This window comes from Lampris incognitus, chromosome 6 (genome assembly GCF_029633865.1).
Source record: "Lampris incognitus isolate fLamInc1 chromosome 6, fLamInc1.hap2, whole genome shotgun sequence".
NCBI lineage: Eukaryota > Metazoa > Chordata > Actinopteri > Lampriformes > Lampridae > Lampris > Lampris incognitus.
In genome coordinates, this window is record NC_079216.1 from 37,780,780 (window position 1) to 37,803,581 (window position 22,802).

At 42.7% G+C, this 22,802-nt stretch overlaps 1 protein-coding gene across 3 annotated transcripts in view; it reads right to left on the reverse strand.

The window, feature by feature from the left end:
- cmip (c-Maf inducing protein) overlaps positions 1 to 22,802 on the reverse strand; it is a 56,484-nt gene that overhangs the window by 13,829 nt on the left and 19,853 nt on the right. For all 3 annotated transcript variants that reach the window (XM_056281571.1, XM_056281569.1, XM_056281570.1), the window contains exons 2-10: positions 19,355 to 19,480; positions 15,281 to 15,331; positions 12,094 to 12,255; positions 10,361 to 10,402; positions 9,189 to 9,251; positions 8,777 to 8,857; positions 8,171 to 8,274; positions 7,913 to 8,017; positions 221 to 676 (exon numbers count right to left, since the gene is read on the reverse strand). In XM_056281571.1, the coding sequence (XP_056137546.1) occupies positions 221 to 676; positions 7,913 to 8,017; positions 8,171 to 8,274; positions 8,777 to 8,857; positions 9,189 to 9,251; positions 10,361 to 10,402; positions 12,094 to 12,255; positions 15,281 to 15,331; positions 19,355 to 19,480 (1,190 nt within the window). The remainder of the gene's footprint in view (positions 1 to 220; positions 677 to 7,912; positions 8,018 to 8,170; positions 8,275 to 8,776; positions 8,858 to 9,188; positions 9,252 to 10,360; positions 10,403 to 12,093; positions 12,256 to 15,280; positions 15,332 to 19,354; positions 19,481 to 22,802) is intronic.

Consider the following 22,802-nt stretch of genomic DNA (forward strand, 5'->3'; position numbering starts at 1 on the left):
TCCCTATGATTATGATATTTTTTCATACTGCCCAAAATAAGCTAATTTTCCTCAAAATCTAAGTACTGAAAAACCTGCTGTGATGTGTCACACCCTAGCCTGTGAAAAACATGAGTGCACTATCATTCTGAATGTCGAGCTGCCGTTCTATTAGCACTATTAGCATTATCCGATTAATAACAATTAAAATTACGCATGTAGACACTACAAGCAAACTCACAGCATTTTGAGGATGAGGGCAAAGCAGCCCAGGACGCGGTCGGCTTGCGCTGGCAGCTGGATGGACAAAGCGTTTAGCGCCGGGCTGACCAGCAGGCAGTCGATCAGATTGGGTTCACTATCGCCCCCCGCTGGACCCTCCTTCCGCCGCGTGTTGGCCGAGTTGTTGTTGCGCTCCAGCTCCACCAGGATCTCGCTGGAGTTGACGATAGACGGCGGAGGCGAGAGGGGGAGGGAGGGCGGGGGAGAGGAGATGGGGATTGGCAGGGCAGGGTTGGACGAGGCAGGAGGGGGTGTTGGTTGAGGAGGATTGAGGGGGGTGGAGAGGGGGAGCAAGGTGGTGAGAGGCGGGGTTGGGGGCTCAGTGCGCAGGAGGCGGAGGGGCATGGGGGGCTTGCGGTCGTTCTGCTGCTGGCAGCCATTTCTGATCTCCTTCAGGCTGGGGGAGTTGTCCCGACTGGAGGAGGGAGCGAGAGAAAGATGGAGAGAAATAGACAGAAAAACAAGAGACAGTAAAGGAGGGAGAGAAAAAAGGACAAAGGAGAGAGAGAGACTATGTGAATGATGGATGGTGCAATTCCCCATGGTTAACAAACGAAGCCTGTGGCAACTTCTAAACATAATGTATCTGTGTTAAACAGTAACACTGAAACAGATTTAAGCAATCTGACCACAAGTGAACTTAATTTCGGTCTGAACCCTCTACACAGGTCTGGTTTATCAAAGTGGACCAACAGTTATGTTATCCCACATTAACCAGAAAGTAAGTATTTAGGGCGAGTGTTGCCTGTGGTACTGATTGGAAAAAAAGATATTGTGCTTTTTTCAGCCCTGGTATGCCACAAAACATTGGGAGATTATATCAAAGGTATCAAAACCAAAGATGTTGTGTACTGAAACCTGGTCTTTCCTGTCTTCTCTAACACTTTATCTACTCTCTCTTACTTCTTCTGCATCAGCTCTCAGGTGTTCAAAGAAAAAGTTAAAAAGTATGATGAGCATACAGTGCCACTCCCTTGCAAGCCAATGACAGTGTGACGTCTAATATGCATTTCCCATAGATCAATTATTAATGTGTAATCTGATGATAAAGACGAGATTATTTGCCTGCTCAAAAAGTCCCGGGGAATTTTAAAGAAAGAGTAGGGTACACCTTTGTTCTGATGGTAATAAATGGTACTTTTCCACAGTAAGGCTGAATGGTTCTGAGCATGAAAAAGAAATAATGGCATTTCCATTAGCTTGAGGTTCATTGTGGGATGGTCCAAAATGTTCTCATTTCAACTTTCGAAACTCTTTGATGACTGTGCTTAATGCGCAGCCAGATCATGCTGGAGGTAGTTCTTAATGATGTTAGTATTCGATGACTGGTTTTACATTCACATCACATCCAGTGACGTCACACGTTGTAAAGTATTGATATACAATGGTGTCATTATTACATCCAGCACTGACCCTACAACATGCACTGAAATCTAAACGAGCAGATGTTTGTCTTGTTCCATCAGAAAATGAAACAAAGACATCTGAACCCGTGTTGTAGTCAGTGGAGGAGATGAGATGCTGGCATTAACTGTCATCTGGTCAGCGTCACATGTGCCTGTGTCACATGTTCATTATGTAGACAGACGCTGTTGCAGGGCGTCAGCTTTGTAGTCATTACAGATTTTCTGTGGGATTTCCTGGTTCTGATTTCAGTTCCAACACTAATGGAAACACAAACAATAGCTGTGCACGTGACTCCTTGCCAGCATGGTTCAGCATACAGTGGTCTCATTATGGCCTCAGCACGATAATGGCAGAGAGACAATGGTATCTCATGAAAAGACAAACTGAGTAAGAGAAGCTTGATGAACTAACATGGCCGGCCCTGTGGGAGCAGTGCGCAGATTTGTAAAGGGGTCCTTAAAAAGGTTTTTAGTGGACTTTTATACATAAGACAATGCTAGATTTACACTTCACAGTAAAAATGTTTAGTATTGAAAAAGGAACAAGTTCTATATTTGGTGTTCATGCAACTGTTTCTTGACAAGTAGTCCACCGATAGACTTCCAATCAACAAACAAAGGGCCTCATCCAAGAACACAAAAACTGAGGTTACACTTGTCTGAGCAATCCAACTTTCTTTTTTTTTCTTCTCGATTTTCCCTCCTTTTTCTCCCAATTGGATCCAGCCAGTTACCCCACTCTTCCGAGCAATCCTGGTCGCTGCTCCACCTCCTCTGCTGATTTGGGGAGGGCTGCAGACTACCACACGCCTCTTCCAATACATGTGGAGTCACCAGGCGTTTCTTCTCACCTGACAGTGAAGAGTTTCACCAGGGGGACATAGCGCGTGGGAGGGTCACGCTATTCCCCCCAGTTCCTCCTCCCCCCGAACAGGCACCCTGACCGACCAGAGGAAGCACTAGTGCAGCAGCCAGGACACATACCCACATCTGGCTTCTCACCCACAGACACGGCCAATTGTGTCTGTAGGAACGCCCAACAAAGATGGCGGTAACACAGGGATCCAAACCAGCAATCCCCGTGTTGGTAGGCAACGAAATAGACTGCTACGCTACCCAGGCGCCCCCCTAATCAATACAACTTTTGTGATTGGCTGCATCAGATGGGAACTCTACTGTGTTTGCATGTTCATGTCCACACTTGACATTTCATTGCAACTGGCCTGTTTGGATGGTGATCTGATTTGATCTTCCCGTGCAGGTCATCCAGACAAAATGGCCCAGAGAAAGAGAAAACCTTCTTTTTCTTTTCAGAGATCCAATCTCTATGTGAAATGGGCCGCCCCGGCATGTGGACTGGCTCTTCGGATCACAATTCGAGCTAAATCCGATGTTGGAATGTGCAAACTGAACAGTTAATGTGTCCTGGTGTGACTGAATGTCAAAGTCAAATCAAGAAGACAAGTGAAAGCGTGGCCAAAGACACAACAGCTGAATAAACAGGTTTCATTAGATGTTTTGGTAACACTTTTTATGACGCTTGCATCTACACTGCTCAAAAAAATAAAGGGAACACATAAGCAATGCAATGTAGCTCCAAGTCAATCACACTTTTGAGATATCAACCTGTCCAGTTAGGAAGCAACACTGATTTGTGAATCAATTTCACCTGTTGGTAAATTGTCTAATTTCCACCTGGTGGAAATTAGACAATTTGCAAGACAACCCCTATAAAAGGAATGGATTTGCAGGTGGTGGCCACAGACCATTTGCCTGTCCTCATCTTTTCTGGCCGATCTTTGGTTAGTTTTTCATTTTGCTAGTGCCCTCACCACTAGAGGTGGCATGAGGCGGTATCTGCAACCTACAGAAGTTGCTCAGGTAGTGCAGCTCATCCAGGATGGCACATCAATGCGTGCTGTGGCAAGAAGATTTGATGTGTCTCCCAGCACAGTGTCCAGAGCATGGAGGAGGTACCAGGAGACAGGCCAGTACACCAGGAGACATGGAGGGGGCCGCAGGAGGACAACAACCCCGCAGCAGGACCGCTATCTGGTCCTTTGTGCAAGGAGGAACAGGAGGAGCACTGCCAGAGCCCTACAAAACGACCTTCAACAGGCCACTAATGTGCAGGTTTCTGCTCAAACAGTGAGAAACAGAATGCATGAGGATGGTATGAGGGCCCGACGTCCACAATTGGGGCCTGTGCTCACAGCCCAACACCGTGCAGCCCGATTGACCTTTGCCAGAGAACATCTTGGTTGGCAGATTCGCCATTGGCGCCCTGTGCTCTTCACAGATGAGAGCAGGTTCACACTGAACACATGTGACAGACGTGAGAGAGTCTGGAGACGCTGTGGAGAACGTTCTGCTGCCTGCAACATCCTCCAGCATGACCGGTTTGGCGGTGGGTCAGTGATGGTCTGGGGAGGCATATCCTTGGAGAGCCGCACAGACCTCTACGTGCTAGCCAGAGGTACCATGACTGCCATTAGGTACCGGGATGAGATCCTCAGACCCATTGTCAGACCATATGCTGGTGCAGTGGGCCCTGGGTTCCTGCTCATGCATGACAATGCTCGTCCTCATGTGGCCAGAGGGTGTCAGCAGTTCCTGTATGTCGAGGGCATTGATGCTATGGACTGGCCTGCACGTTCCCCAGACCTGAATCCAATCGAGCACCTCTGGGACATCATGTCTCGTACCATCCGCCAACGCGATGTCACACCACAGACTGTCCAGGAGTTGACCGATGCCCTGATCCAGGTCTGGGAGGAGATCCCTCAGGAGACCATCCGTCGTCTCATCAGGAGCATGCCCAGACGTTGTAGGGAGTGCATACAGGCACGTGGAGGCCACACACACTACTGAGCCTCATTTTGAATCGTCTTGGAAGAATTTCCACAGAAGTTGGATCAGCCTATGTTCTCATTTTCCACTTTGATTTTGAGTATGATTCTGATTCCAGACCTTAATGGGCTAATGATTTTGATTTCCATTGATCATTCTTAGGTTATTTTGCTCTAAACACATTCCTCTGTCTAATAAATAAAGATTTTCAGCTGAAATATTTCATTCATCGAGGTCTATATTGTGTTTTTAGGTGTTCCCTTTATTTTTTTGAGCAGTGTATAATGCCCTATAAGCATCTATAACGCCCATACTTTCCTATAATGTGTATTACAATGACTAACAGCTATGGCTGAAGACTGTGAAATAGCACTGAAGTCTCATTATGCATCAACAAAACTTCAGCAAAAACAAGTTGGCTATGATGCATTATGACATTTGACAGATAAACAGGCTAATGATGACATATTTATAATGCATAAATCCGTTTTAAATTGACATAATATATCATAAAGGTGGTTATGAGGTGTTGTGAGGGCATATACATGGTTATAATGAATCTTATAATGACTTATAGCTACACTTATAGGGCGTTATAGATGCTTATAGGGCGTTATAGATACAAGCTTCATAGAAAGTGTTACCGGTGTTTCTGGCTGATGTCACGTAGCAAATAAAAAAAGTCATTAAATAATGGCTCATATGTTCGTTTGGGACGAAGGCAAGCAGGTAGAAAAATTACAAGCACCACAAAGAAATATGGCCAAAAGACAAGTAACAGATTTTTCCTACACCAACCACTTCTTTCTGAAGCACTGTCTGTACAATAAGTGTCACCAGGGTGTGGGATTAGGAGGTGCAGATTGTGTTCATTTATTTTCAGAGCATCTTTGACAGTGGTTTTCTTTCAGAGTAACCACGTCAGTCATTTTTTTCTGACCATCTTGCTAAATAGTCAGGCCAAAACACACCTTTTTAAAGGAATTTAGATACATGTCTGTCATTCCTTTTCAATCTGTAGAACTACTTAATTTATCTGTGGCCTGCCATCATTTAAAACGTTTTGCAGGCACACAATTAAGGCACACGTTTTATTATCTAGATAGAGGTCTAAATATTTTTATACCTTTTACAATGTCTTATGGCGATGAATATTATATTGTCAAGAATTTCATCAAGAAGTGCAGATGTAGACCATTATTCACACTGCTGTGGACACGTGACACTACAACTGACAGACATGTGACAAATCCAACCTCCAGCCATCTCTTGTAGCATCACTTGACAAGCCATTCAGACTGACAGTGAAACTGGCAGATAATAGGCATCATTCAGACTGACAGTGAAACTGGCAGATAATAGGCACTGATCCTATGACGCAAAAAAGAACACATGATTTGAATTTCTCTGCATGCCGATAAAGTGTATAATCTGTTGTACTGGTTTCTCAGGAACAGAGGTCAAATTTATACCCTGCAGCATTCTGGGTTGCCATTACTGTGTGTTTGAAATTTGAGAGGTTTGAAGGGGTCCAAGTTAACTGCCAGTTAGCCAGAGCATTAAAGTACCGTGAAGTGAACCGAGTGTCGGTATGTTCCTTCTCGCTTATCGGACCCTTAACCCTTCGCCCGAAGACAAAGGGTTAAGGCAGAAGGATCTCCTCACATGGAAGCACTCAGGGTTAACCCATACATCAACAGCGGTTAGACATTTTCACGATTTTGGTAGCCTGTAATTTTTTTACTTATAGTTTATTTAACCTTGCAAAATTAGTAAGAAAAGCCCAAATTATTAAGCAAAAAAAGCATAATTATTAATTGTAAGAATAATCAAAATGATCATATTATATAAATAGATGGCACGGTGGCACAGTGGTTAGTGCGGTCGCCTCACAGCAAGAAGGTCCTGGGTTCGAGCCCCGGGGCAGTCAAACCTTGGGGGTCGTCCCGGGTTGTCCTCTGTATGGAGTTTGCATGTTCAAAGACATGTAGGTCAGGTGAATCGGCCGTACTAAATTGTCCCTAGGTATGTGTGTGTGTGTGTGTGTGTGTGTGTGTGGCTCCTGTGTGATGGTCTGGCGGTCTGTCCAGGGTGTCTCCCCCGCCTGCCGCCCAATGACTGCTGGGATAGTCTCCATGCGACCGAGAGCAGGATAAGCGGTTCGGATATTGGATGGATGGATGGATGGATGGATGGATGGATGGATGGATGGATGGATGGATGGATGGATGGACGGATATTATATAAATATTATTATATTATTATCATATTTTTATTATATTATTATATAAATTCTTATAAAATAATCAAAATTATTATTAAAAGCCAAATTATTAGCCCTTATGAAGGGCTTTAGAGAGGACAAAAATTTGATATTTTAATTATAAACTCTAAAGTACATGGAAAAACACAGACCAACTCATCAATTTTATTAATTCTATTAAGTCAATTTCCTTTGCCAAATGAGCTGTCCTGAAAGGAAAGCCCAAAGTAATGAACAATATAGGTTCTGGCACCTATATTTCATGAAGCCAAGCCTAGACTCTGTTGCCAGATGTTTTGCACCTCCCCATTGCTGCATACATTACCTTTGAAAATTAGTGTCAACCCAGAAAATCCACAATGGATGCCCCTACTACAAATGTGGGAGTTCAAAGGTCAAAAGGCAAGATGGCCTGCTGAGGTTTGCAGTAAAGCGGGCCGGAAGCTTTGTCATTGGATACACCTGACGTAACATTCTATCAGCCACAGACGTGAAAAGAAAAAGTGAAAAGATAAAAAGGTCGGCTGAAGAAAAGCAATTTAACAATCGGATTTTACTAGATACTGGCTCTTATTTATGTTACACTTTAAACATGATGTGTTTACTCTAACATTGCCATCAAACTTAAGTGATGCTGTAACTCACAGTTGTTGCCAGGTAGCCATTTTGTTCACAGCTAATATGTCGGTTATCAAAACCCCGAGGGAGCTGTGGCCTGTCTAGGATTCCATGAGGCTGACCTTCAGACAGGAAGATCCTAGCAGCTCATAATGTACCAGCCCACTGAACAAGATGTCCAGACATGAATGAAAAGGTAAATGGGATGAGCAGATGGGCGGTCGAAAAAGTACGAGGATCAAATGAGCCGGTGACCACACAAACAGAGAGCTCACAAACTGGATCGTAGCTTCTCACATTTTAGTGGTGAGAAGAACAACATGTTCAGCAAAGAAAACAAGCGTGTGCAGTCGTGTGCTCATTTGCAATTGTGTGGTTTAGTGCATGTGCACATACCAGTGTGTGGAATCGGGTGCAAAAGGATAATAAATATCATGCTTTGTGTGTGTCTGGTTTTGTCTGTGTGTGCATGTTTCTGTGATTGGTTCAGCATGTGTTTGCTTGTGTCACTGACCTGTTGATAAACTCTTCATAACACGAGTAAATGGCAGCAAGACACACCGCCACAAGGTTAGGAAGGACACGTGGGTGGGGGCATTGCCCTGTTGGCCCATGCATACTGCAATACACAAAAGTACACTTCAGCTGAGACACTCAAAGTTAAATTCTAGTTTACCACAAAATCCGGTCTGTAGCTTCCACATCAAAATGTGGAGGCTACAGACCAGATATGGCCCAGATATGAAATTCATCTGGTGAATAAAAAACAGACCTGTGAATGAACTTCTTGACAACCTCCATCCCAGCATTGAGCTCATTAAGGGCTAGGATGTACTCCTGAGTGAAGAGACGCAGCCGAGGGCATTTCCCAAAGTCCTGATAGAGAGAAAATGAAGCAAAAGCAAGAATCAATTTGAAGAGCATTTGAAAGACCAGAGAAGACATTAATATACAAACGAAAAATAAAGAAGCAAAGAAACAAATGATGAGAGTAGGAGAAAGAGAGAAAGAGTGAGCAGAGCAACACACAAACACACAGTATATGCAAATAGGAGAGATTCTGGGATGGGGAGGTAGCAGAGAAGGACATCACATCCACACCGGCAAGTTGGACTGGGTAAAAGAAGAAAAAAAAAACATCGTAGGTATCTATCTGTACACCTAGTCAAAACAGGGTTTTTTGATAAGACTGTTGGTAAACTGGACTAAAACACATAGTTTGGATTTTTGTTAGCATATCTAGATACCTTGTGTGGCCAACTTAGTATATGAGTGTCATCAAACTGTTTACCAGTAAGAACTTAAAATGTTGTAGTGCTACCAGGAGTGGAAAGAGACTGGAAGACTTATATGTGTGCATACAATTAGACTATCTCACCATATTGTGTTTGAGGATTCTCTGTACCACAGGCGTGAACACTTCAATTACAACCATCGACCGTGGCCTCTCCCGACAGTGCTGCAAAATCAGATGCAAAAGCATGGTCAACCCGAAACTATTCTTAATATACACCTTAAAGAAGATAAACATATATCTTTTAATTATATCGCAATATATAGTGTTGCAGCACATACCCCCCCCCCCAAAAAAACTTCAACATCTATCTGAAATTAGAATACAACCTAGTTTGTTACGTGCTCCCCCTTCATAATTTAGGGACATAATCTCTTTAATTAATTGTTACAATTTGCTTTATTGGCCTTATCATTGGCCTTATTGTTGCAGATATCACCTACTAATAATCCCCTCTATTCTGGGTAAAAGGTTAAGTTACAGGAAGTTGTCTCACCTTGCAAAAGAACTCACACAGGTCAGGTGGTGGATGGTTGTTTTCCAAGAGAGGAGCAATAGCCTATGCAAATGGACGCATGCACGCACGCACGCACGCACGCACACAAACACACACACACACACACACACACAGACACACACAGGTTCAATACAACATTTTTACTGATCCTATCTTTTATCTATCATGGCACTGCACCAGTAGTATTGGCCTTACAGGCTGGGCTTGTCTGTCAGCTGCAAAGCCTTGTTAAAACACACTACAGAGAAGCAGCTATGCAAACATCACAATTCCAGTATTTACTAAACTAATTTTTCCCTGGTATTGACATACAGGTAAGGATGGCTATGACCCAAAACACTCATGAATGTTAATGAACTGGCATAATTACAAGGAAATGCAAATCCTCTTTATTCATTAGAAACAACTGAACGCTGACACTGGAAGCAGATTAAAAGACTTTTCTATCGGCGTTCGGGTAGCGTGACGGTCTATTCCGTTGCCTACCAACACGGGGATCGCCGGTTCGAATCCCCGTGTTCCCTCCGACTTGGGTGGGCATCCCTACAGACTCAACTGGCTGTGTCTGCGGGTGGAAATCTGGATGTGGGTGTGTCCTGGTCGCTGCACTAGCACCTCCTCTGGTGAGTCGGGCCGCCTGTTCGGGGGGGAGGGGGGAACTGGGTTACATCCCCCTGGCGAAACTCCTCACTGTCAGGTGAAAAGAAGTGGCCGGTGACTCCACATGTACTATCAGAGGAGACATGTGGTAGTCTGCAGCCCTCCTCGGATCAGCAGAAGGGGTGGAGCAGCGACCATTAACCATCCAACCATTAATTGGCTGGATACAATTGGGGAGAAAAGGGCGGGGGGGACTTTTCTATCAGCACCCCCATAGCCGAATGTTTACAACGCATAAAACATGGCCACATGGTCGCAACCATCGCCTGTTCAATTGCAGCCAGCGACCTTTGTTACATGTCACCCCCCCCCCCATACCTGTCTGCCTCTTCACTGTCACTGTATAATAAAGGCAAAAGTGGCAACAACAAAAAAGATTTTTCTATTTCAGGTTATCTCAGGTTATTTACTTCAGCTTAACAACTAACATCTACAAATATCAGGATAGATTTTCAAACAGAACCACACATCAATAATAAACTCAAACTCACCACAATGATGTTTTCATGATCCTGACTGTTGAGGTTTGTGTTCTGTAAAGGAGGGGGGGGGGTCAAGAGTACAGAGAACAAGAAAAGGGAAAATAGGTAAGGGAAAAGCAATCTCAAAAGTGGTTGGATGTTACCTTTATATATGTCACAACTCAACAATATTAAATCATCATGAATGTGAACAATGTTTGAGTCTGGTGTAGCATGCACCTAATTTTATTCGGTTTTGCATTTGTGCTGGCGTATGTGTATGTGTGTGTGTGTGTGTGTGTGTGTGTGTGTGTGTGTGTGTGTGTGTGTGTGTGTGTGTGTGTGCGTGCGTGCGTGCGCACATACATGGTTTTATTTGCATATGGGTTTTGTAGGTGCATATACAGTGCATCCGGAAAGTATTCACACCCCTTCACTTTCCCCACATTTTGTTATGTTACAGCCTTATTCCAAAATGGATTAAATTCCTTTTTTTCTCATCAATCTACACACAATACCCCATAATGCCAAAGTGAAAAGGTTTTGTAGAAATTTTTGCAAATTTATTAAAAATAAAAAACGAAAATATTGCATGTACATAAGTATTCACACCCTTTACTCAGTACTTGGTTGAGGCACCCTTGACAGCGATTACAGCCTCAAGTCTTCTTGGGTATGAAGCTACAAGCTTGGCACACCTATATTTGGGGTATTTCTCCCATTCTTCTCTGCAGATCCTCTCAAGCTCTGTAAGGTTAGATGGGGAGCGTCGCTGCACAGCTATTTTCAGGTCTTTCCAGAGATGTTCAATGGGTTTCAAGTCTTCTCTCTGGCTGGGCCACTCAAGGACATTCACAGACTTGTCTCGAAGCCACTCCTTTGTTGTCTTGGCTGTGTGCTTAGGGTCGTTGTCGTGTTGAAAGGTAAACCTTCGCCCCATTCTAAGGTCCTGAGCGCTCTGGAGCAGGTTTTCATCAAGGATCTCTCTGTACTTTGCTCCATTCATCTTTCCCTCGATCCTGACTAGTCTCCCAGTTCTTCTCCACAGAGGAATGCTGGAGCTCTGTCAGAGTGACTATCGGGTTCTTGGTCACCTCCCTGACCAAGGCCCTTCTCCCCCGATTGCTCAGTTGGGCTGGGCGGCCAGCTCTAGGAAGAATCCTGGTGGATCCAAACTTCTTCCATTTACGAATGATGGAGACCACTGTGCTCTTCGGGACTTTCAAAGCCGTAAAAAAAATTTTGTACACTTCCCCAGATCTGTGCCTCGATACAATCCTGTCTCGGAGGTCCACAGACAATTCCTTTGACTTCATGGCTTGGTTTCTGCTCTGACATGCACTGTCAACAGTGGGACCTTATATAGACAGGTGTGTGCCTTTCCAAATCATGTCCACTCAATTGAATTTACTACAGGTGGACTCCAATCAAGATGTAGAAACATCTCAAGGATGATCAGTGGAAACAGGATGAACCTGAGCTCAATTTTGAGTGTCATAGCAAAGGGTGTGAATACTTATGTACATGCAATATTTCAGTTTTTTATTTTTAATAAACTTGCAAAAATTTCTACAAAACCTTTTTCACTTTGGCATTATGAGGTATTGTGTGTAGATTGATGAGAAAAAAAAGGAATTTAATCCATTTTGGAATAAGGCTGTAACATAACAAAATGTGGGGAAACAGAAGGGGTGTGAATACTTTCCGGATGCACTGTAGGTGTACGCCTGTTTCTGTACACGTGCACGTGTTGGTGTTTCTACCTCAGCCAGCAGGGTGGAGATAATATGCAGAGGGGCCTGATGGATGGACTCGTCTTGTAGCGGCGAGGTTAGTGCCATGTCCACCAGCGCTCTGATCTCCTTCAGAACCACATCCCAGCGGCTTGGGTTATTCAGCACCTTACGGTACTTGTAGATCTTTTTCTGCAGGGAGCACAAATGTGACACCCAAAGTTCAAGGTTGTTATCTCCTGTATTTTTAGAGAAGTGGGGGCCATGTGTATATATGGGTTTTCATAAAAGCCCAACAGTATACCAGTTAATTTCATGAATTCGTCCTCACTTGTGTGCTTTCTGTCCAAATAATGTGTGTTGAAGAAGTGTTTTTTAGTGAAAGCGTGGTGCCTTCTAATAGGTTTGGTTTTCACCATGTTCACATGACAAATCCATATAAACAACCAGTTTTGTTATTCGCGTCTTCATAAGTGGGCATTTTCAGTCAGCTCCGAGTTCACGGGCTGTAACCTGATTCTTGCGTTGCTTTTTTCACGTTGTTTTGTTTTTTAAAATGGCGGCGCCTACGAATATCTATTTTGCGATGGATGGTAAGTACAACTAGAAATGTACAGCTCCTGAAGATCTGGGGGGGTAGCTGAAAGCAGCTGAAAATATGTTGTTTAAACTTTTTAGATGTAAATTTCACTTATAGAGGATTAGAGTAATATAGTCAAACATTTTGAATGAAGAAAAGCAATGCAATTTTGTTAAAGCTGCTGGACTGGAATATAATAGCAGCTAAAGCTAAAATAGTTTTAGCAGCCAATCACAACACTGAGATACAGCCAAAGTAGCTTAACATTATAAAGTTATAATTATTTCAAGATGAATGTAAAGGGAAGTAGGTAAGTCTACGAATTAAAAAGATATACATATCATATGAAGATAAAGAACTAATATGAAGATGAAGAACTGAAACTAGTGTGAAATGCTGAAAGAAAACAACCAGTGCGCTGACTGCTAAAGTCATAGGAGTAGAAGCAGCCAATCAGATCGTACGAACAGCTAAAGTAGTTGAATATTTAAAGTTTGACATTAGTTTACAGCTGGAAGACTCTGGAAGTATATGAGTCTACAAATTTATAAGGCACTGTCTAGAGTATATGGGACAAAAAAGTTGAAATGTTGAAATAAACCTATAAATTGCATCGATTAGGTAACTACACTGTGACTGACAGCATAAAAACCTGAACATTTTGATATACAACATCTGTATGTAGTGTAAAAACTGCAAGAATAACCGGCATAATTTAAAAAAAAAAAAAAACACGTGTGGAAAATTTTAAATTCCAAAGATAATCGCTCTAGCATCCGCACATTTCACCATTCATTTCAAATGTGGCAAAATCTGAATCAATGTTAAATTTCTCAAAAACTGGGTGTCTGGGTAGCGTAGTGGTCTATTCCATTGCTTAACAAGACGGGGATCACCTCGTATTACCTCCGGCTTGATTGGGAGTCCCGAAAGACACAATCGACCTTTCGCAAAGTACCGCCCCAGAACGGTGCTTGTCCAATCCTACCTTAGCAACGGTCCGTCAAGCTTTCAAACACACAACAAAATGCTGAAACGGTGTGCCTATGGGATCTGCAAATCAGATACTAGATATCTGAAAAGTTTGGAGGGGGTGTAATTTTCTTTCCCTTCCCGAAACCCAGAACGCAAGAAGCGCAATGTCGGCAATAGATTTCGCAGTATAGCAGACCCCATGGCCAGCTTAATCCATCCAAAATCAACAAAAAATACCTGTCTGCTCCAAGCTAAGCTTGCTACTAGCTATTATTGATAGCTAATACAGCTAACGTATTATTACTGTTACTTTTACCGACACAATGCGCTGATTTCTTCCTTCATGTTTTGGTGTTTTCTGGCTACTTCCTGGATAGTTCTGAAATGCTTGACGGGCATAGCAACAGTAACTAAGGGGGGCAGGACTTTGCGAAAGGTCAACTGGCCGTGTCTGCGGGTGGGAAGCCGGATGTGGGTATATGTCCTGGTTGCTGCACTAGCGCCTCCTCTGGTCAGTTGGGGCACCTGTTCAGGGGGGAAGGGGAACTGGGGGGAATAGTGGGATCCTTCCATGTGCTACGTCTCCCTGGTGAAACTCCTCACTGTCAGGTGAAAAGAAGCAGCTGGTGACTCCACATGTATTGGAGGAGGCATGTGGTAGTCTGCAGCCCTCCCCGGATCGGCAGAGGGGGTGGAGCAGCGACCGGGGCGGCTCGGAAGAGTGGGGTAATATGCCAGATACAATTGGGGAGAAAAAAGGGAGCGGGGATTCCCCGTGTACAACTAGAAATGCCCCTCAAAATCAACCTCTGATCATTGTGATTTGACAGGTAAACTGGTCTCAGACCAAAAATTATAGAGAGAAAATATACTCTAAAATACCCCAAGCATAGGCACCTTAAACCAAATCTCACTAATGAGACAGGATGTTTCATTATGATGTCATGACCCATCTATTTACACTGATCATTTAGACTAAAGCAAATGAAGATGTAAGGGGGTTGGGGTGTGACCGATATTCTGTTCACACTTAACCAAAAATCCTGGATTTTTACTGGGATGGTCAGTGGCTCAAAGTCCTATCCTGGAACTGAGCTGCTTTGAAAAGGTCTCTCACAGAATCACAGCATTCACACGTTGGGCATGTTATGTAGAAGACAAATCACATTTAACACATGACTGATGAAAATGCATCAGTTTGTGTTTGGGAGATGGACGGGCAAAGACAACAGCTTTGCATTCTGGCCAAAAAAATTGTCCCTGTTCCGCTGCACTGTAGCTGCAGTATGGAGTCCATATAAAAAACAGTGGAAAACAGCAACCGCATATTGTGCAAAAACTGGCAATGCATGAAAAACAGTAATACACTGGAAAAATCTAATCCACCTGCCATTTTCTTAAATTAACCTAGACAGGTCAGTGACATGGTGGAGGTAATCATAGGACACGGTAAAGTCTGATGTACCTAAATTAACTTAGTGGTGCAAAAAGGGGGCTTGGTGTGAGTGAGGTTTGATTCATTCCAATTATTGACATTATGAATGAAATCTACTTTCACTGGGGGACTTGAGGTGTCACCTGGATGAGACCTCACTTCGCCTATGTTTAAAAAAGGATGATGACATAAAGCAATCAATAGTTGAGCAAAGTCAGTAACCTTACCTTCCAATGCAGGGAGTGAAACCACTGGTCCCTCAGGTAGCTGTTGGCAGCCTGTAGAGAGAGAGAAAGAGAGAGAGAGAGAGAGAGAGAGAGAGAGAGAGAGAGAGAGAGAGAGAGAGAGAGAGAGAGAGAGAGAGAGAGAGAGAGAGAGAGAGAGAGAGACACACACACACACACACAGAGCCAGGTACACGTGATCTCAGTAAAGGGGAAAGATAACATATACATGCATGCAGATAAACAATAGTTCTTGACTCTGGTAGTGGTCTATGAGTCAACAACACATTTGAAAGAGACAAAAGATTTCAGCACCTGTCACTTTCAAGCGTTTCAATGTATGAATGGTTAACTTGATCTTAAACAAAACGACGGACCACATTAAACCTCTGAAATAATTGCACTATCCTTACTATCTACTTTCTGTATGTTTGCCCTTTATGGTTCCTATACTAATATTTGCTAACAGTTAAATAGCAGATCAAAACAAAAGTTTAATAACTAGAGGGTCAGGCAAGGTAAGGTACAGTGTGTATTTAGGGCATGAGCTGGAACTCGTTACAGACCAGTTAATTGGAACTGTGTGTCCAGTACAATCTGTACGGGTTTGAATAAAAAGCTGGCACAAGTTAAGTTTTTTTTTTGAGGACACTCTTAAAAGACAGACACACAGACAGATAGAAACAAAATTTCCTAATTTGTCATTCCTACAACACACTGGTGTATAACTTGCAGCAATAGGTGAGAACTTTCCAAACTCCCTTTGGTCATTAATCAAGTCCACGCCTTATACTGATGTTCAGGTGTTTATTCTTCACTGAACAACGCTCATTGAACTTGAAAACTGAAAAGGACTAATGAAATTGTTTCAGTGCACAGCTCAGTATCACAAAACACATATCACCCAGTTTTTCGAACTTAGACAGTCTGCATTACTGTAACAATTACACTCTTTCAAAGTAGCCCTAATTCAAATGCAACTTCAGTAGGCTACTCCTATTCACAGATATTTCTGCACCACTGTATTAACACAAGCATCTTGAGTCAGTTATAAACTAACATGCACCAGCAGGCTAGCTAGCTAGAACCACCACGTGCATTTCAAGACAACAGAAAGAAATTAATGCTCACATATAGTTTAGCCAAAACATGTTATATTACATTTCGTTTAATTTCTTTAACAAGATTTATAAAACACACAACTGATTTAGATAGACATTTACCGTGTGCACTTTTTGACCAGCTGTAGAATATAATTGGGTATTTATCTCGGGATCTTGTCTCTCGTATGCCTGCAGTCACGCATTGCTTTTTTACCTGCCCCTTCCTTTACTGGAGCGCTGAACGACTTACAAAGCATTTTTTTGATCAACATAAAAATGGTAATGGCAAAATAATAAAGCCCACTCACAAAGAAATTACCTAAAACCTCAAAGATAAACTAAGTTTAATTTTTAAAGGCACAATCATGCACTTGATTGGCGTCTGTTGTCATAGCAACACATACTTTACTGGTTATCAGTGTCAGTTACACCCCCTGAATGCAGCATTAACAGTACTATCTCCAAAAGAGTTAAAATTAACTTTAAACCCAACACATGGAACATAATAGTCAGTTTTAGCAATGGGGATACATCTTATTTATTGCTCATTCAATTCATAAAATAGGCTAGTAATTTAGTATCTTGGATATACTGTAATTTATTTACATGAAACGGGTGATGCTATCATTACGTTTACTTTTATTACCAAAGGTAGAGCAGCCACGAATGGATTAAAAATTATAATGAAAACATCAAATCCAGGGAGAAAAAGTGACTTTAAGAATTGATATTCACCAGATTATAAAGTAATCTAAGACGCCGTTCAAAAATCACCAAATCTATACCTATGTGGTGGTTAGCGTAGCCTAAAACCACTTTTCTCCACTCTTCCTGTAAACAGTGAAACAAATAAGGTCAAGTCAGGCTGAGTAAGTGTAAACATGAGGCTGAAACATTTCCAATAAAGTCTCTTGACTTCACTCGGGCCTCATTTCCAGCGTATTGTGTTCTGTCATGGGTATATCAAGTCTTTAAATATTTATTCTTCTAAACAATTTCCAAAAACAAAAGACAAGCTGATGTCAGCAGATTAAAGGAAGTACAGAGATAAAATCTCACAATAATGCCAATGCTGTGGAGCAGTTAGCTTGAACTCACCAGTGAAATGCATCATTTCACTGTAAAACCCACTTAACTCCTGCCCTTATTTCTTTTTTTATTAGCGATTCACTTTGTGAACCGAAACTTCTTTTCTGTTTTACGGTCGTCTGACAAATTGCAAAACTATCCAGGTGATCAAAGAAAGTTGAATCAGTTCGTCTGGATACGTTTATTGACAAGCTACGTTTCATCACTCAACATCTTCAGACTGTCACTTAGATGAGTGATGAATCATATCTGTGAATAAATGTTGTGTCCAGACGAACTGATTCAACCTTCTTTGATTTTCTTACCTGGATTATTGAGCATGCATCAAGACATATGCAGGTGGTTTTATGTGTTTGAAGTTTTAAGTGTTAACTTTTGGGGGGGTTAGATCAAATTCCCTATCCCTACCTGTAACCCCCTCCCCTTCATTGTCCACAGCTTTCAATTCCATTTGATAATGTTGTTTTTTTTTTTCCATTTTCCATTTGATGCTCAAAACTTGCATACTAGACCTGTTTTCCAATTTTCCAGGGATCCCTGACTTATCTTGGCTTGTGCATAGGAACCATTGGTACTGTTCCTCAAAGCACAAATGGAATCTATCTGGCAGCACTCCAGACAGCACAGAGTAGACAGCACAAGTAAACACAACAAGGTCTGTCAAACTTAACACCCATTAGGGCAGTATTACATATTAATGGTAATTAGGCAAATTAATAACAATATCAAATGTGCTCTTTAAATGGCTCCGATTCATGTGCAAATGAGTCAGGATTTCGGATACACAATGCACGGTCCAGTATACGTGCCTTGCCGTGCAGGGATACATTCTGGTAACCTGTATGGCTCTGAGCCTTAAATACGAAAATTAGATTATTCTAGATGTTGTTCTAAATGGTCCAGTGAAGAATCACACCTCCATGTAGCCATCACTGATATCCAGTTCTATAAATGCTGTGCATTGCTGCTGCAATGTTGATCTCCCAAACCAAGAAGAACACCCTGTAGTGCTAATACCTTGCTTTTAGATCCAAAATGTAAAGGACCCTCTAAAATATAAACCACTCACACTACAACAGACCTTTTTCCCAGTAGCCAATTTGAGATGAATTAGGTAACCACAGGTGTTACTAATGACACGAATAAAGGTTCTGTTCTATTTAGGTACAGAGCCTTAATTAATGTGATTAGTAACATCTGTGTTTACCTATTTCATTTCAAAATGGCTGCTGGCAAAAAGGTCTATTATGAACAGTATGCCTTTTACCCAGCCAGTGAGGATGCACAAGCCAGTGCATTCTTAGTGCCAGTCCCAAGTCCGGATAAATGGGGAGGGTTGCGTCAGGGAGGGCATCCAGCGCAAAACCTTTCCCAAATCAAATATGCGGATCATAAATCAGATTTCCATACCAGATCAGTCAAGGCCTGGGTTACCAACGACTGTACTGGTGGCGGTCAATATATGTATAGTAGTAGTAGATGCGCAGTATGCCTTTAACTATAAGCGGCCAATAAAGAGTTAAGAACTGAGTGAGAAAGAACACCATCTATTAGCTATACCCTATGCTATTTCATTCAGGCAAATATTTTTGTTTAGTCTACAAGACATTTGGTCAAGTAACTAGCCATTATTTTTAATATCGTTTGACTGATGAAATGGTGACAATTAATCATGAATGTCTGAAAATAAATTAATTCTTGACTCGTGGAGATGAGCAGTTAACTAATGGGGTTGAAGGGGTTAAATCTTGACTGGTGAAAATGCATGGTAAATTCCTAGATCCACCTGATGAGGAGGCCAGGTGGAACCAAGAAAAAAGCCAGGTCCCTAGTGTGATTTCAGGAAAAGCAGGTAGTGGAGTTTGCTGTGCAATGTGTGCCCTACCTGCAGCAGGATGGTGCCACCAGGAAAGCTGAGCTGGACACAATACTTAGGAGCATTGTCCCATGAAAGAAGTTGCAGGTCCTCTATAGTGCTGTAGGACAATGATGTCTCCATGTAACCGGTGGGCTGGAAAACAGAGAAAGTTGACATGCAGGAAAAGAGAGGAGAGGAGGGAGGTATTACTTTATGATTGCCTGAAATGTAGTACACTTGAGTGAGTAAACAGATTCATATATAGAAAAGACATTTATTTTAAATTTCAGTCAGATGGACAGACAATATGAAACCTACAGCAAGCCAACCTTCCCTGGGTAGATGGAGGGCCAAACAAAATCTCCAAAATATATCAGAAAATCAATAGGAGTTCGATCATCATAGTCTTTGAAAGCTCAAGTACAAAATCAATTTTGTATTGCCATTATCATGCAAATACATTAACATCATAATTTAAATCATATTCTATAGAGCCAAGAGCCAACACACATGCATACACAAATAGAAAATTAGTTTGAAGTCAATTCTGGTACCACAGACCAACAGGCTTCAACCTGTACACTGCATTTAAAATAATTACAGAAACACTGACAACTGTAACAAGATCCAAGAGCAGAAGACTCATCAAAGAAGAAGAAAATAATAAGGCCAAGTAATAGAAAAAAAAAATACCAAAAATCTTCCAAGCCCAGGAAGTCTCAAAGGAAATACTTTAATGTCACAAGTACATCTATGTCAGTGATGCAAGAATAGGAAGCAAATGAATCACTGGTACATTTCCTAGAAACCGTTAGCGTCATCACATTACTCAGTAACAATTATCAACGATGAGAGATTAACTGTACATCTGAACAAATTGGGCTGGCAGATGTCATCTGAAGAGGCTTGTTGCACCCTTATTAGGGACTATTACTCTCTGGCAAACATCAAACAATCCGGGCGTCCGGGTAGCGTGGCGGTCTATTCCATTGCCTACTAACACGGGGATCCCTGTACCTCTGGCTTGGTCGGGCGCCCCTACAGACACAATTGGCCGTGTCTGCGGGTGGGAAGCTGGATGTGGGTATGTGTCCTGGTTGCTGCACTAGCACCTCCTCTGGTCAGTCGGGGCACCTGTTCAGGGGGGAGGGGGAACTGGGGGGACTAGCGTGATCCTCCCACACGCTACGTCCCCCGGGCAAAACTCCTTTCTGTCAGGTGAAAAGAAGCGGTTGGCGACTCCACATGTATCAGAGGAGGCAAGTGGTAGCCTGCAGCCCTCCCCGGATCAGCAGACATGGTGGAGCAGCAACCGGGATGGTTCGGGAAGCGTGGGGTAATTGGCCAAGTACAATTGGGGAGAACCCCCCCCCCCAAAAAAAACCAACAACAACAACAAAACATCAAACAATCCAACATGAGTTTTTACATCCTTTTAGTCCAGTTTACTTAAAAAGCGCAGGACACTTGGTAGTGCCAAAGCATGCGTGTTCTCCCTGCAAACTGGCCACTGTTAAAGGTAGAGTAGGTAGAGTCTGTAATAGTATCAAACAGCGCCCTCTAGACAAAATTTTGTTTTGGTCTGGTGTGTGAGTGAGTGAGTGAGTGAGTGAGTGAGTGAGTGAGTGAGTGAGTGAGTGAGTGAGTGAGTGAGTGAGTGAGTGAGTGAGTGAGAGAGAGAGAGAGAGAGAGAGAGAGAGAGAGAGAGAGAGAGAGAGAGAGAGAGAGAGAGAGAGAGAGAGAGAGAGTTGAGTGACAATAGGAAAGGCACTGGGGGAATGTGGGAGGAAATATTTCAGAATGACAGACAGCAGAATATGTCCTTGCCTGCAAAGCATACGAACTCATGACCAATATTGCCATCACAAAAGTACAGGAAATGCTTTCTTGAAATGGAAACATGTTAACCTGATGAACTCTGTTAGGACTGTTTGCTTCCAACACTGCCTCTTTCTTTTTTGTCACACTTAAGTCAATTGTGGTAGACCAACTTCGATGCATGATACTTACTCAGAAAGCCCCCCCTTTTTTCACAAATGAAGTCAATTTACAAGTATTTCAAAGGTATTACTGACAATAGATGCCTAAAAATGTAATATAATATGTAATTTAACCAAATCCTCCTCTCCACACTTACTGAGCTTGGTATCTCAGCATCTGCCCTCCGCTGGTTCATGTCCTACCTCTCAGGGATACTCTTTTAGAGAATCTTGGAGGGGAGAAGTCTCCAAACTGCACGGCTTATCCACAGGGGTGCCTCAAGGGTCCGTGCTTGGTCCCCTTCTCGTCTCAATATACACCACCTCACTGGGTGCAATCATCTGCTCCCATGGTTTCTCATACCATTGTTATACTGACGATACCCAACTCTTCCTATCATTCCCCCCAGATGACCTCACAGTCTCAGCATGGATATCGTCATGCCTTGCTGATATCTTTGCAGCTGCAGCTTAGCCTATCTAAGACTGAGTTCCTTGTTGTCCCAGCCAGTCCATCCTTACAACAACAGATCAATATCCAGCTTGGATCAACCCAACTCATGCCCACCAAGTCTGCCCGAAACCTGGGTGTAATGATTGATGACCAACTAACCTTTAAGGTTCACGTGGCCTCAATTGGTCAGTCGTGCCGATTTGCCCTGTACACATCAGGAAAATTAGACCCTGCCTGTCTGAGCATGCAGCACAACTCCTGGTACAGGCTCTTGTAATATCACACATTGACTACTGCAACTCCTTACTGGTAGGTCTCCCTGCATGCACTTTCAAACCTCTGCAAATTATTCAGAACATGATAGTACATCTGGTCTTCAACCAACCCAAAACAGCACATGTCACTCCACTGTTCATATCCCTCCACTGGCTCCCAGTAGCTGCCCGCATCAAATTCAAAACCTTGATGCTCACTTACAAAACAGCAACTAAACGGCTCCTGCTTACCTGAACTCCCTCATTCAGGTCTACACTCAGTCCTGCTCACTACGCTCTGCCAATCAATCAATCAATCAATCAATCAGCATACTTTATTCATCCCCGAGGGGAAATTGGGTAATGAAAGGTGTCTGGCACTCCTGCCACAACGGGGCCCTAAGTCACTAGCCAGACTCTTCTCTTCTGTAGTTCCCTGGTGGTGGAACAAGTTACCAAACTCCATTCAATGCACTGAGTCTCTCTCTCTACCTTTAAGAAGAAGCTAAAGACCCAGCTCTTTCATGAACACCTCCACAACTGATGGTATTAATAACAATACAAAAAAAAAAGCTTCTATGCAACCTATGCATTGCCTTTGTGCACTGCCTGTTGACATCTATGTCCTATTGGACTTGAACCTAGTTTTTTGGCACTTAGTTGCGTTGTCACCTCCTGACTAGATCCCTGCTTGTGTTGTATTAACTCTCAGATGTACGTCGCTTTGGATAAAAGCGTCTGCTAAATGAAATAGTACACTGTAACATTGTAATATCTAAAATTACTGT